Raw genomic sequence first — 13751 nt, 5'->3', positions numbered from 1 at the left:
AACTACTACTTCTTGTAAATGAGACTGGGGCGGGGGGGCGGCCCAGATCATTCGAGGTCATCACAGGGAGTCTGGATTTTATCCCAGAGACAATGAGAACCTAGCAAAAGTGTGAATTAATAGATTTGTACTTAAGAAAGGCCATTCTATGGGGCACCTGGGTGGCTCAGTCGGCTAAGCATCCAACTTCGGCTCAGGTCATAATCTCTTGGTCTGTGAGTTTGAGTTCTGTGTTTAGGCTCTGTGTGGACATCTCAGAGCCTGCTTCAGATTCTGTGTCTCCCTCTCTCTCTAACCCCCACCCTCCACTTGCACTCTGTCTCTCTCTCAAAAATAAAAATTAAAAAAAAAAAATTAAAGACCTCCTAGGAGGAAGATACAGATGGAGCAAGAGAGGAAAATTGGAGGAAAGATGCTAATGTAATTGTCCTACAAGGGATGATGAAAGTCCAAACTCAATTATTAGCAGTGGGTTTGGGAGGAAGAGGTTGGCAGAATTGGGGATGTTCCCTCACTAGATATGGAATTCCTCTTCAATTCACTCTCTGAAGTTGACTCATGCTCCTAAGGAGTATCTATTTTCACTATTTCTCCCTATTGTCCATGTCTGTAGCCAGCTTGTGCTCCTGGGTTTCTAGTAAGTCCATCCTTGGTTCCACTTCTTACCTGGGCTATTTGATTAGCTAGTGACCAATGTTTAAGCTAGTCTACCCACAGCTGATAACCTTCGGCAGTGTGAGCCCTCCAGTCCCGTTTGTGTTCTACTGAAGACACATGGCTTGACAGCAGTTTGGCAACTAAATGAGATAAATACCTAAGAAAATGCCAAGGAAGGGTTCTTTTAGACATAGCAAGCATATACTGTGTCTCTAAATTTGTTTTCCAAAGAAAACACATCCTTTGTAAACAGCTTCATTAAGTCTGTGCATCAACACATGGATATATACATATATATTTATATATACACACACATATATATATACACACATACATTGCTTTTCATTCCCTGAGGAAATTGCTGTATCAATTCAGAATTCTCAGGTAATTTAACAAATTGTTTAACAATAATTTAACAATAACTTGTTAACAATTTAACAAATAAATATAAGACTACGGCTGTTGTGGCTTTGTTTCCTTTTGTTTCATAGGCTTTAAAAAACACTAAGGCTGATTCAATTTTTTAATACATGGACTCACAGAAAATCTCTTAAGTTTACATTGAGACAAAATATTCTTCTTACAGTTACTCTGCCATCTTTGCTGAGAGTGAACTGAGTGCCTGGGATTATGACTATGGTTTCTGCTCACCCAAGACACTCCGATGTGCTCCCGAACCAGATGCTTTTAATCCCTGTGAAGATATTATGGGCTATGACTTCCTTAGGGTCCTGATTTGGCTGATTAATATCCTAGCCATCGTGGGAAATATGACTGTCCTTTTTGTTCTCTTGACAAGTCGTTATAAACTGACAGTGCCCCGTTTTCTCATGTGCAATCTCTCCTTTGCAGACTTTTGCATGGGGCTCTATCTGCTGCTCATTGCCTCAGTTGATTCCCAAACCAAAGGACAGTATTATAACCACGCCATAGATTGGCAGACAGGGAGTGGGTGCAGTGCAGCTGGCTTTTTCACTGTATTTTCAAGTGAGCTTTCTGTCTACACCCTCACAGTTATCACACTAGAAAGATGGCACACTATCACCTATGCTATTCAGCTGGACCAAAAGCTGCGTTTAAGACATGCCATTCCCATTATGCTTGGAGGATGGCTCTTTTCTTCTCTAGTTGCCATGTTGCCCCTTGTGGGTGTCAGCAATTACATGAAGGTCAGCATTTGCCTCCCCATGGATGTGGAAACCACTCTCTCACAAGTCTACATATTGACCATCCTGATATTCAACGTGGTGGCCTTCATCATCATTTGTGCTTGCTACATTAAAATTTACTTTGCAGTTCAAAATCCAGAGCTGATGGCTACCAACAAAGATAAAAAGATTGCCAAGAAAATGGCGGTTCTCATCTTCACTGATTTCACATGCATGGCACCTATCTCTTTTTTTGCCATCTCAGCTGCCTTCAAAGTGCCCCTTATCACAGTAACCAATTCTAAAGTTTTACTGGTTCTTTTTTATCCTGTCAATTCTTGTGCCAATCCTTTTCTGTATGCCATTTTCACAAAGGCATTCCAAAGGGATTTCTTTCTGTTACTGAGCAAATTTGGCTGCTGTAAACGTCGGGCTGAACTTTATAGAAGAAAGGATTTTTTGGCTTATACCTCCAACTGCAAAAATGGCTTCACTGGATCAAATAAGCCTCCTCAGTCCACCCTGAGGTTGTCTACCTTGCACTGTCAATATACAGCTGTCCCAGACAAGGCTTGCTATAAAGAATGTTAACTGTTTTATCAGTAACCACATTATTAATTTATGCTGAAACATGGAAAAAATAATCTGTACTAGTAATTTTAATGTTAAAGAGTTGGTTTTAGGAAATTATTTATTCTTAAGCACACTGGGCAAAAAAGAGGTATTTACCTAGCTCAAAGTGTTGTCCGTGACCATTGCCAATCTAAAAACTACTTGTCATTGGTACACGATGACACAAAATACAAAAGTTGAGTGTTTAGAAACATTTCTAGCAATTCTGACAGAGTAATGTCTGTTGAATCTAGTGTTTTTGAATGAGGTGATATTTTACATATCTTTGGTTTTTTCTCATTTCATCTTTGTAGTAATTTTTACTGCAATTTAAAAATAATATTAGTCCACAACAGATTTGAAACTTAAAGTAACTGGTCCTTTTCCTCACATAGTTTGAAAAACACACATCCAGAGATGCACTGTCCAATCTGATAGCCACTAGCCATATGCAGCTAAATTAAAATGAAAATGTAGTTTCTCCCATAAAATTTCTGGAAGAAAATATAGGCTGTAATTTCTTTGACATCAGCCTTAGCAATATTTTTGTAGATAGTCTCCTCATGCAAGGAAAGCAAAAGCAAAAATATATGCAATTGATATATCTGATAAGGCATCAATATCCAAATATATAAAGAATTCCTTACAATTCAACATTTAAAAATCAAATAATCTGATTTTAAAATGGACAGAGAATCTGAATACACATTTTTCCAAAAAGGATATACAGATCACCAACAGACACATGCACAGATGTTCAACATCATGAATCATCAGGGAAATGCAAATGGAAACCACAGTGGGATACCACCTAACACCTGTGAGAATGGTTAGATTCAAAAAGACAAGAAATAACAAGTGTTGATGAGGGTGTGGGGAAAAGAGAAACTTTGTCCACTACTGGTAGGAAGGTAAATTGGTACAACTACTGTGGAAACAATATGGGGGTTCCTCAAAAAATTCAAAGCAGAAATCCCATCTAACCCAATTATTCAACTTCTAGGTATTTATTTAAAAAAAAAAACCCAAAAACACTAATTTGAAAAGATGTATGACCCATTTGTTTATTGAAGCATTATTTACAATAGCCAAGCTACAGAACCAACTCAAGCATCCACAGATAGATGAATGGATAAAAAAAAGATTTGGAAAATACACACACACACACACACACACACACACACACACACACACACACAGTGAAATACCACACAGCCATAAAAAAATAATAAAGTTTTGTCATTCATGAATATATGGACCTAGATGTGGACCAAGAAGGTATTATGCTAAGTGAAATATGTCATACAGAGAAATACTATCTGACTTCACTTACATGTAGAATCTAAAAATCAAGACAAACTAAAGAAACTTCCTCATAAATTTGTTGTTGCCAGAGGGGAAAAAGGTGGGAAGATAGACAAAATAGGTCAAGAGGATAAAATGGTACATATTTCTAGTTATAAAATAAATAGGTCACAGGCATAGAAAAGTATAGCATAGAGAATAGAGTCAATAATACTGTAATAACTTTGTATGATGACAGATGGTGACTACACTTACCAGGGTAAGCATTTTGTAGTATTTATAGATGTCAAATCGCTATGACTTACTCCTGAAACTAATATGTTATAGGATCAACTGCACTTCAATTAAAATTTTAAAGAAATCTTTAAAATACTTTGTGTGATACTATAATGGTGGATACATGTCATTATACATTTGTTCAAATCCATGTATGCCAAGAGTGAACTCTTATATAAATTATGGACTCTGATGAGTCAAAAGAGGTTCATCATTTGTAGTGTATGTGCCTGCCTTATAGGGGATATTGATGATGGGGGAGGCCATGTGTTGTGTGGCAGGGGGAGTGGGTATATGGGAAATCTATGTACCTTCCATTCAATCTTGCCGTGAATCTAAAACTACTCTAAAAAATAAATTTTATTAAAATTAAAAATTTTTGAAAGCAAAAAAATTAGAAATTAAAAAATAAAGTAAGTTGCAGACATCAGTACTCATCAGCCTATCTATATACTTCAGCATGGCCACTAACCAAGGCTCAATATTTATTTACATTTTAGGCAAGACTTACACATGGCAAAATGGACAGATACCAAGCATACCACTTAATGAGTTTTAAGAAGAGCATACATCCATGTGATCCCAAGCCTCTATGAAAACATAGAACACTATCACCCTCAGAAAGTTTCCTCATGCCCCTTCTTTGTTAATCCCTCACTCCCACTCCCCCACCCCGGAGGTAACAACAGTTCTGATTTTTTCCCCATAGATTAGTTTTGCCTGTTCTAGAACTTCTTATAAATGGAATCATACAGTATGTGTAAACATGGTCCTGTGTAAGGCTTCTCTGACTCAACACAATGTTTTTGCTAATTATCCAGGCTGTTGTTTGAATTAGTAGTTCAGTTATTTTCATTGTTAAATAGTTCATTCCANTAGAACACTATCACCCTCAGAAAGTTTCCTCATGCCCCTTCTTTGTTAATCCCTCACTCCCACTCCCCCACCCCGGAGGTAACAACAGTTCTGATTTTTTCCCCATAGATTAGTTTTGCCTGTTCTAGAACTTCTTATAAATGGAATCATACAGTATGTGTAAACATGGTCCTGTGTAAGGCTTCTCTGACTCAACACAATGTTTTTGCTAATTATCCAGGCTTTTGTTTGAATTAGTTATTATTATTATTATTATTCAGTTATTTTCATTGTTAAATAGTTCATTCCGTTTCATTGCTGAGATATACGAATATAACATTGTTTTCCACTCTTCCACTGATGGATATCTGGGTTATTTCCAGTTTGTAGCTCTCCTTTGACATTATATAAATGTATAATCATAACTAGACTATGTATTTAATCTGCCTTCAACTTTTATGTCATTGTACAAAGTGATTCAAATAGATAAACGATTTCATAAAATTTACAAAGTATCTCTTCTCTGTATGTTTTTCACATTTCTGACTTTACTACTGTATAACTAGTTACTTCTCTTTACTCAGACGCAATTCTCTCTGGTAAGCTAGTGTTCTAGAATTTGTCTCAGTGATATGAGAGAATCTAATTAGTTGTGTGTTATATACATACACAATAAACTTTCTGATTAATTCATAAATCCCAGAACTAAAACAACTAAGTAAGCAAAAAGGAGAAAAACAAAACAATAAAATATATCCTTGTGGAGAAACCACTTAAATTATATCTTCTTAAATATTGTTTGAGCCAAGGTACTTGTAAATATACTCTTGAAAGTAACTTTTATGGCCCTTTCCACAAATATTTTTATTCTCTACATTATAATTTAAGTTTCAACATAGACTTATAGTTTACTATCTCCCTCATCCTCATATCTTTTCACTAAGACCCACCAGATGTTCCTTTGAATTGTCTTCCACATCGACTCTTTGTTTTGCATTCTTGCTGTCACACAGACTTCAGGCCATTCCCCTTTACCTCAGAAGTGCCATTAAATCTCCCTCATTTTTACTCCTATCCAATCTTTGCTACGTCCACACTCTCATATCCACCAATTAATCTTCCTAAAATCTTATTTCATCCTATTACTTACCTACCAAAGTCCTGAGCAGCTCATCAGTACCTATAAAGTTTTAGCTCCTATCCTAACATATAAAGAGCTCCCGAATCCATTCTCAAATCTGCTCACCTGATCTGCTGCTGTTCTGCAAGCAACACAGAGTTCCACTTGCCTTCCCCAGCCATGCCGCATGCTTCTCCATTCTGGCACCTATGCCACTAGGACCATCTGGAACACCCTCTTCCTTACCTGCCCTCATTCTGCACCCTTTAAGACCCAGCTACAGGTTTATCTTTGTTACCAAGCTCTCCTTAATTTGCCCTCTCCCTAATCCACGGAACTTAAGACACCTCCTTTACCTGAAATAAAGCAGGGCATAGACAATAAATAAGTGACCCAAAATGACATCTCTCTTTGGACTTCTTTTGCACTTGCCAGCCCTCTCACTCATTCTTTTATTTTACACAGCTGGCTATTACTATCTTTACCCATCTATCTCTTATTTCCCCTATTTTATAAATTTCTTCAGAGATACACTCATCTCTTTCACTTGTTTCTCCCACTATATCTATCCTGGAGTCTTACACATATTAGGTGATCAATCATTTTTTCAGCCGATTCACTTTTATAACTAAAAAATAAAGCAAATCCTTATGAAGAAGCATTTCCCTTATTAGATGGTCTCATAGAAAGCATGTGTATTCTTAATCTGTGTAATCCTTCATACATAAATTATAAAAACATCAAATGCCCCAGAAATTTTTTTTCTATCTTGTGGGGGGTTTTATACCATGTTAGAGATTATCATTGGCAGACTGCCAAATGACTAAACAACATTAATTAATCAAGACTAACTCATCTAAATTTACAAAATATTTTTAAAAGTTACTTTGTCCTCCATTCCTAACATTTGCTGTAAAGGGCCTGGTTTTAGTTTCCTCAGAAATGTATTAAGTCCACATGTAAATTAAGAATCTTTATGTCACAAAGATTTCAATAAATGTGTTCCTAATTGGAAATACTCTCTTCTTCAAAGTGTGCAATATTTTATTAATGTTGAGTCTCTTCCTAAGAGTTATTACCATAGCCTTCCTATTTATAACTGAGCTTTCTAGTTATAAATCACAAAGTTCCCACATGGCATATTAGAGTATATTTACATGAAAACAGCATAATATTAACCTAATAACAGGAGTCAAAAGAAAATCCCCACTAAATTCCCCAGCTCACTACCCCAATTAACTGTTACTATTCATTCTAAAGTTATTTATTTTCCCCACACAACTATAATTACTGAAACTGAGTGCTTTGGCCAGACGTGGAACCTCATTGCCCCATGTAGTCTAAGCTGTGCAGATGATTATGTACACAAATTATAGCACATTGAGTAAAATAGGTAAAGAAGGTATTCCGGGCAAGGTCAATTGGTCAGTCCCTAAAAGACTAACTACAAATTCAGTAAGATCTTCTTAGCCTGCAGGGAGAGGTGCAAAGTATGTAAGAAAGCACTGTAGGATGCGGGCATGAGAAAAAGAAATCACAATTAGGATGCATGATACTTTCACAAATTTCATTTAACACAGCAAACGATAACCTCTATAATAGAGATATTTTCTCCACCTATAAAAGGGTGTAGAATGACATTTGTCAAGGTATTGTATTTACAAGAACTTAGAACCTACCATATGGAATTTTGTTATAATGTAAAACAAGAAATGCTCAAGCTTGGACATAATGAAGTGCTTCTAAAAGTAAAAGTACTACTATATCAAAGCCAAACCTCAGATAAATACAACCTTCTAGGATTTAAAGAATAATTGTTTCTTTAAAATGTACTAAAGAGGATTTGTCTTGAGTTGAAAATATTTTTTTTTTTTTAAGAGAGAGAAAGAAAACATGTGTGAGGTTGGGGAGGGGCAGAGAGATAGGCAGACAGAGGATCAGAAGCAGGCTCTGCACTGACAGAAAGCCCGATGCAGGGCTTGAAGTCACAAACAGTGAAATCATGACCTGAGCTTAAGTCGGATTCTTAACCAACTCAGCCACCTAGACACCCTGAAATATTTTTTTTAACTATGAGTCATGACTTATCAGTACATAGTGAAATCAATTTAGTGGGTCAAGACCATCAAATTTTAATGCAATAGAACAGAATCAAATAGAAAACATAGGTGATCATATGCTAAAGACAAGCATGATTTTGAGACTTTTAATTTGTATTATGTATGTCTATGCACGCGCAAACATATACTGGTTAATTTCTCAGTGTAGATCCTGGCCCAAAACAATTGAAAACTGCTAATTTAGACAGCTTCTCAAGAAGTAGGATTTTTTTTCTGTGGCGCCTGGGTGGCTCAGTCGGTTGGGTGACTGACTTTGGCTCAAGTCATGATCTCACGGTTTGTGGGTTCGAGTCCCATGTCGGGCTCTGTGCTGACAGCTAGCTCAGAACCTGGAGCCTGTTTCAGATTCTGTGTCTCCCTCTCTCTCTGACTCTCCCCTGTTCATTCTGTCTCTCTCTCTCAGAAATTAAAAAAATTTTTTTAATTAAAAAAAAAGAAGTAGGATATTTTCCTAACATTGAGACTAATAAAAGGGCACCAGGTTCAAAATAATTTAAAGAATCTCTTAGTAGTCACCACCAAAACTATCATCATTTATATCAGCATGCAAAGATTATTGTTGGCTTTGTTTTTGTTTTTTTGGTTTTTGTAGTAAGCTTACTTTTAAATTGATTTTTTGGGTTTTAAGAGATCAGGGGCGGGGCGCCTGGGTGGCTTAGTCGGTTAAGCGTCCGACTTTCGCTCAGGTCATGATCTCGCTGTTCGTGGGTTCGGGCCCGGCGTCGGGCTCTGTGCTAACTGCCAGCTCAGAGCCTGGAGCCTGTTTCAGTCCGTGACTCCCTCTCTCTCTGACCCTCCCCTGCTCATGCTGTCTCTCTCTCGCCTAGAAATAAATAAAAACATTAAAAAAAAAAAAAAAAGAGAGAGATCAGGGGCATGAGGGCATGCAGAGACACAAACGGGACAAGTGTGACTTTTTTCTCTAATGATAAAATATAAAGAGGACCACATAAGTAAATAAAGAGGACCAATATAATAATAGTATTTGTGATATGCCGTTTTTAAAAAATTGCTGAAACAAAGTGAGATTTTAAAATCCACAGTGGAAAAGAGGAAAGGAATTTTAAAAACAACTGTTATTGCCTGTTCCAAACACTTAAACCAACACATTAAACCCCAATCCTCAAGTGAAGGCACCTTGTCAATAAATTCCACCCTTAATTTGCAGTAAGGTTTTCCTAGGACAAGTACAGAATGATGGGATGATGCTGGGAAGAAGAAAGCAAGAAGAACACTAGAAAGTATACTCTTCAGTCCTGGATAGGTACATTTCAGGAATAAACACCACAAACAAGTTCCCTCTTTTTGCCTCCCACGTAGAAGAGGTGGACATTTCATGGTAGACAACGTCCATGAAAAGAACCTGGAATTCCTGGAAGTCCTCAAGAACCAGACAAGGATCTGGGATAGCAGTGGTCATAGGGAAAGGGATAAGTACTCTGAGGATGAAGAGGGCATAACTGGAGAATCTGGCTAGAAGTGCAGCACGAGTACTAACTGAATCCTCTTGCAGCTGCCAACTTTAGGCCAAAGACGGCACCCCACAAATGTTGTAAAAGAACCAGAAGAGATGAATGCAGATTTTGAAAAGATCTACCAGTAGCTGAGTCCCTTGGGTAGGACAAGTATTGGAATAAAAGTCTCCAAGTGGGGTTGCTTCTGAAAAAGAAATGAGGAATTCACTCTGTGACCACCCAAACCCAAGTATCTAATCCTTGGGGAGCTTTCAGAGACCATTACCTACTCATCTTACTACTGGTTTTTTATGAGAGGATCCCGGAGAACACCAATCAGGGCCAAAACTAGGATCTTAGAGACCGTGTATGCTCTATCTGTTAAGAGAAGTAGAATGATGGGGAAAATGTTCCTTTGAGGAATTTGAATCTACTGAGGAAAAGAATATTACAGAACAGCTTACTGGGATATTAATTTGCTTTGTTTTTAGTGCTTGCAGGAAAATGAGACCTATTCGTGTGTCACACTTTGTATTCACTCCATGATTTTAAGATAGTTATCCAGGTCTTCCTGTGTCAAATGAGATTGCCTGGCCAAAACAGAAGGTTCCTGAAGAGAACATCTCTTCTTGACTTTTACTTTGGAAAACCTAAACTGAATGAGGGGATTCCCTGGGAGAGCAAAGTGAGATAGTGTCTTTCAGGGGGAAAGAGAATGCAAAGCAGCCTCCCACGGTTACAAAAAATAGAAAAAAAAATAGGGATAAAGGAAAAACCCACCATGACTAAGAAGGCAGAAGTCTGAAGTTTTAAGAAGTAGAATGGGAACTAACCACTTCCTCACAATTCACAGGGAGATAGCAAAATATGATGAAGAATGGCCTAGCCACATGATAAGCCTAGAGAGGCTGATCTTTAACTCCAGGGGTCTTGGCCTCAGCAAAGATTTCCATGTTCAAGTATAATATAGGCTCAACAGAGACATCTGCACCCAAGGGACCATTTGGGCTTACACAATCAGTATATCACTAATGTGATGAGTGTAGACCAAAGACCCAGACTATCCTGACTATCCCCCTCCTTACGGGACTCTCCAGGAACTGTTGTACCACGGTTTAGGGAGAAATGGGAGGACACTAGCCCCAATCTAATAACTGATATCAACTTTACCATGAAGAAGAATTGGAGTCTGACTTAAACTTTAAGATTAAAGATATGTGATATTTCTTTATGCTCCATCATTTCTGATTCATCTATGATTCATAATAATGGCATAGATAATGAGGGCTTAAAAAAGGAAACTCCATTAAAACAAATGAAAGAAATATAAAATTGTATATTTGTATCTGCATCTGAATTATAATTTTATTAAATTCCATACAGTGAACTAAAAATTTGAGCAGCTCTGTACTGGACTACATTTAAAATAAAAATAAGTTTGATAATAGGGAATATAGTCCTATTGATGTTTACGGTGTATCGAGCTCCTAAGTTTTACCACTCTGCATCACCAATGGCTTTTGCAAATACATAATCTCTCCCTCCAAAACACATAACACCATCTTTCAAATAGAATTTCCACTTGTTCTTGCTTCGATGAATCTGGAGGGAGAAAAATAGTCTAAATTAATTAATTTTACAAGTTAAAGGATCATTTACAATACTTTGCACATCATATGGGATTGTTCTGACCCTAAATGGGAGTTCTTTAAAAATAAGACCTCCAAGATAATATTGATTCATTCAGCAAATATGCACATCCCTTTGTGTCTGTCAGACATTGTTTTAGGCACTGTAGATATCAGTTTAAAAAACAGAAAAACATATATATGGTCATAAAAATTCATATTTTTTGATATATTACTTTGTAAAAACTGAAAAAATTCCTACCTTTGAAAAGTTTACATTTTAGTAAGAATGGGCAAACAGAAACCTAATAAATACCTAAATTATAAAGAATATTTAAAGATGTTAAGTATGAAAAAGTATGAAAAATAGAGCAGGAAAAGGAAGACCACAAATATAGAGGAGGGTTACAATTATAAATAAGAAATCAGGGTGGGCCTGATTTCTGAGGTAGCATTTAAGCAAAGGCTTAAAGAAGGTAAAGCAAAAAAGCTAGGAAGATATTGACTAGAGAGCATTCCAAGCTAAGGGAACAGAAGCACAAAAGCCCTGAGAAGGGAGAGGCCTGAACTGATCAAGAACAGCAAAGAGTTTCGTATGTCTGTGAAGGAATAAACAGAGAGGATGTAGTTTAATATTATCAGGAATTTTAAAAAGTGGACTTTCATTTTGAAGGAGAAAGTCACAGTAAAGCTCTGAGCAAGGTCAGAAGATACAGCTTATAATCTGTTAGATTCTACTGGCAGTTCCTTGGATTTAATAAATCAGCCTAGATATGGACAAAATAAAAACTAGAAAATCCTACTACCTCAAGAGGGGAGAAATCATAAAATCATTGTTACCTCTGGGTAAACCACAAGTGACTATTTAAAAACCTTAGAAATGTGTGATCTGAAATCAAGGGTAAAAAATTAAACCCACTTGTTTACAGCAAATAGTCAAATCAAAGAAGAAAAGCCTGTGACCAGTATTCAGATGTATTTTGTGAAGCATAAGAAAATACAAATGCTAAAATAATGCAATTTGTGTGGGGAAAGAAGTCCTATTAATGGTAAATTTCTTCTCTGAGTTTGACTCCCAAATTTACCTTAGAAACTATCTCTAAAAGTCACTGGGAACACAAAAGTGACAGAGATCTGAACTCAGCACAGGTAATAATATCTGCCCAGAACCAGAAGAACAGTAGCAGCAACTCATTCTAGTAACCTAATTCTAGAAATAGTGCATAAATAGTACATTTATTCCTGAAATGCAACAATGATTCAGTATTAGGAATTTATTAATATAACAACTGTATTATCAGACCTATGGAGATAAATCATATAATCATCTCCAATGACAGTGACAAAGTATTTGATAAATTAATGCATTTTAGGTTTTCTTTAAGAATCAAATATTGCATCCTACACACACACACACACACACACACACACACACACCCTACACTTCAGCATAAAAGCTCTCTTAGTGGTTAGTGGGGAACCCTAAATGTAACCGCACTAAAATCCCCCAGACAAGGATCATCCAAGTTTTTACTCCAGAGGTCCCAGCTAATACAATTCGGTAAGAGGAAAGTACAACTGGCACAAGCCAATGCATGTAAACAAGAAGAAAGAAGCAGAAATATAAAAATTGGAAAAGATAAAAAGGATTTGCCCATGCAATGACTGCATGTCTGAAAAACCTAAAATAATCAACTAAAAAATTACTAAGAATTCAGTATTCATACAAAATTAATACACATCAATTCATAGCCTTCATGCATATAAGCACTAGTCAGAAGATACAGAGAAAGAAGCCTTTTACTGTAACAGCAAAAGAGATAAAATAGCTAAGAATAAATTTTTAAACTACTTGATCTACTGGCATCATTCAACACTCTCTCATCTTTGAAATATTTTCTTCACTTGGCCTCATGAAGAAGTACTAACTTTACCAGATATGAAAAACCTTAATAATTAAATCAAGGTAGTATAAATCAATGGACAACCAATGGGGCAAAACAGAAAATCAAGTAATAGACCCAAATATAGAGAGAAATTTGCTAGATGATAAAGGAATCATTTTCCTGTCAGTGTGGACAAAATAGGCTTTTTAGTAAGTGGTGTTAGGAAAATCGAGTAGCCACCTGGAAAAAAAATGTCAGAATCATATGTTACATTGTAGTCCAAGATAAACACCAAATCAAACAACTTATATTTTGGAAAAAAAAAAAAAACAAAGAAATACTAGAAGAAAACATGAGGGAATCCCTTTAAAATCTTAAGGTAAGAAAGTACTTTCTATTATGACTCAAAATCAGAAGCCTGTAAAAATTAAGGTTGACAAATATAACCTCTGTATGAAACAAAGAAAAAGCACTGAAAGCAAACATCTGAGGAAAAGTAATTCTGCAAATAGCAAGAGCCAATCTTCCCCAAAATGATATAGAGCTATTAAATAAAGAGCAAGAATCCATTTTTTAAAAAATAGATAAATGTTATGAACAAGCAATTCACATAAAAGTAAATATGAATGGCTCTTAAAAACAGGAGAAGTTCAATTTTTCACCAAGACATCATTTTTCACTTTTTATAAT

General features: G+C 36.3%; 2 protein-coding genes across 3 annotated transcripts in view; one reads left to right on the top strand and one right to left on the bottom strand.

The window, feature by feature from the left end:
* The window catches only part of LHCGR (luteinizing hormone/choriogonadotropin receptor), a 40472-nt gene extending 38076 nt beyond the window's left edge, over window positions 1-2396 (top strand). Inside the window, exon 13 of the mRNA XM_077749201.1 lies at window positions 1244-2396. Coding sequence (XP_077605327.1) covers window positions 1244-2396 — 1153 coding nt within the window. The remainder of the gene's footprint in view (window positions 1-1243) is intronic.
* Window positions 2397-10899: 8503 nt separating this feature from the next.
* GTF2A1L (general transcription factor IIA subunit 1 like) overlaps window positions 10900-13751 on the bottom strand; it is a 42233-nt gene continuing 39381 nt past the window's right edge. For both annotated transcript variants that reach the window (XM_077749272.1, XM_077749273.1), the window contains one exon: window positions 10900-11149. In XM_077749272.1, coding sequence (XP_077605398.1) covers window positions 11042-11149 — 108 coding nt within the window. In that variant the 3' untranslated portion in view covers window positions 10900-11041. The remainder of the gene's footprint in view (window positions 11150-13751) is intronic.

The sequence above is a fragment of the Crocuta crocuta genome, unplaced genomic scaffold (genome assembly GCF_008692635.1).
Source record: "Crocuta crocuta isolate KB4526 unplaced genomic scaffold, BGI_CrCroc_1.0 scaffold118, whole genome shotgun sequence".
Classification (NCBI taxonomy): domain Eukaryota; kingdom Metazoa; phylum Chordata; class Mammalia; order Carnivora; family Hyaenidae; genus Crocuta; species Crocuta crocuta.
Note: the sequence above shows the minus strand (reverse complement) of the source record. Positions and strands in the feature narration are given on the sequence as shown.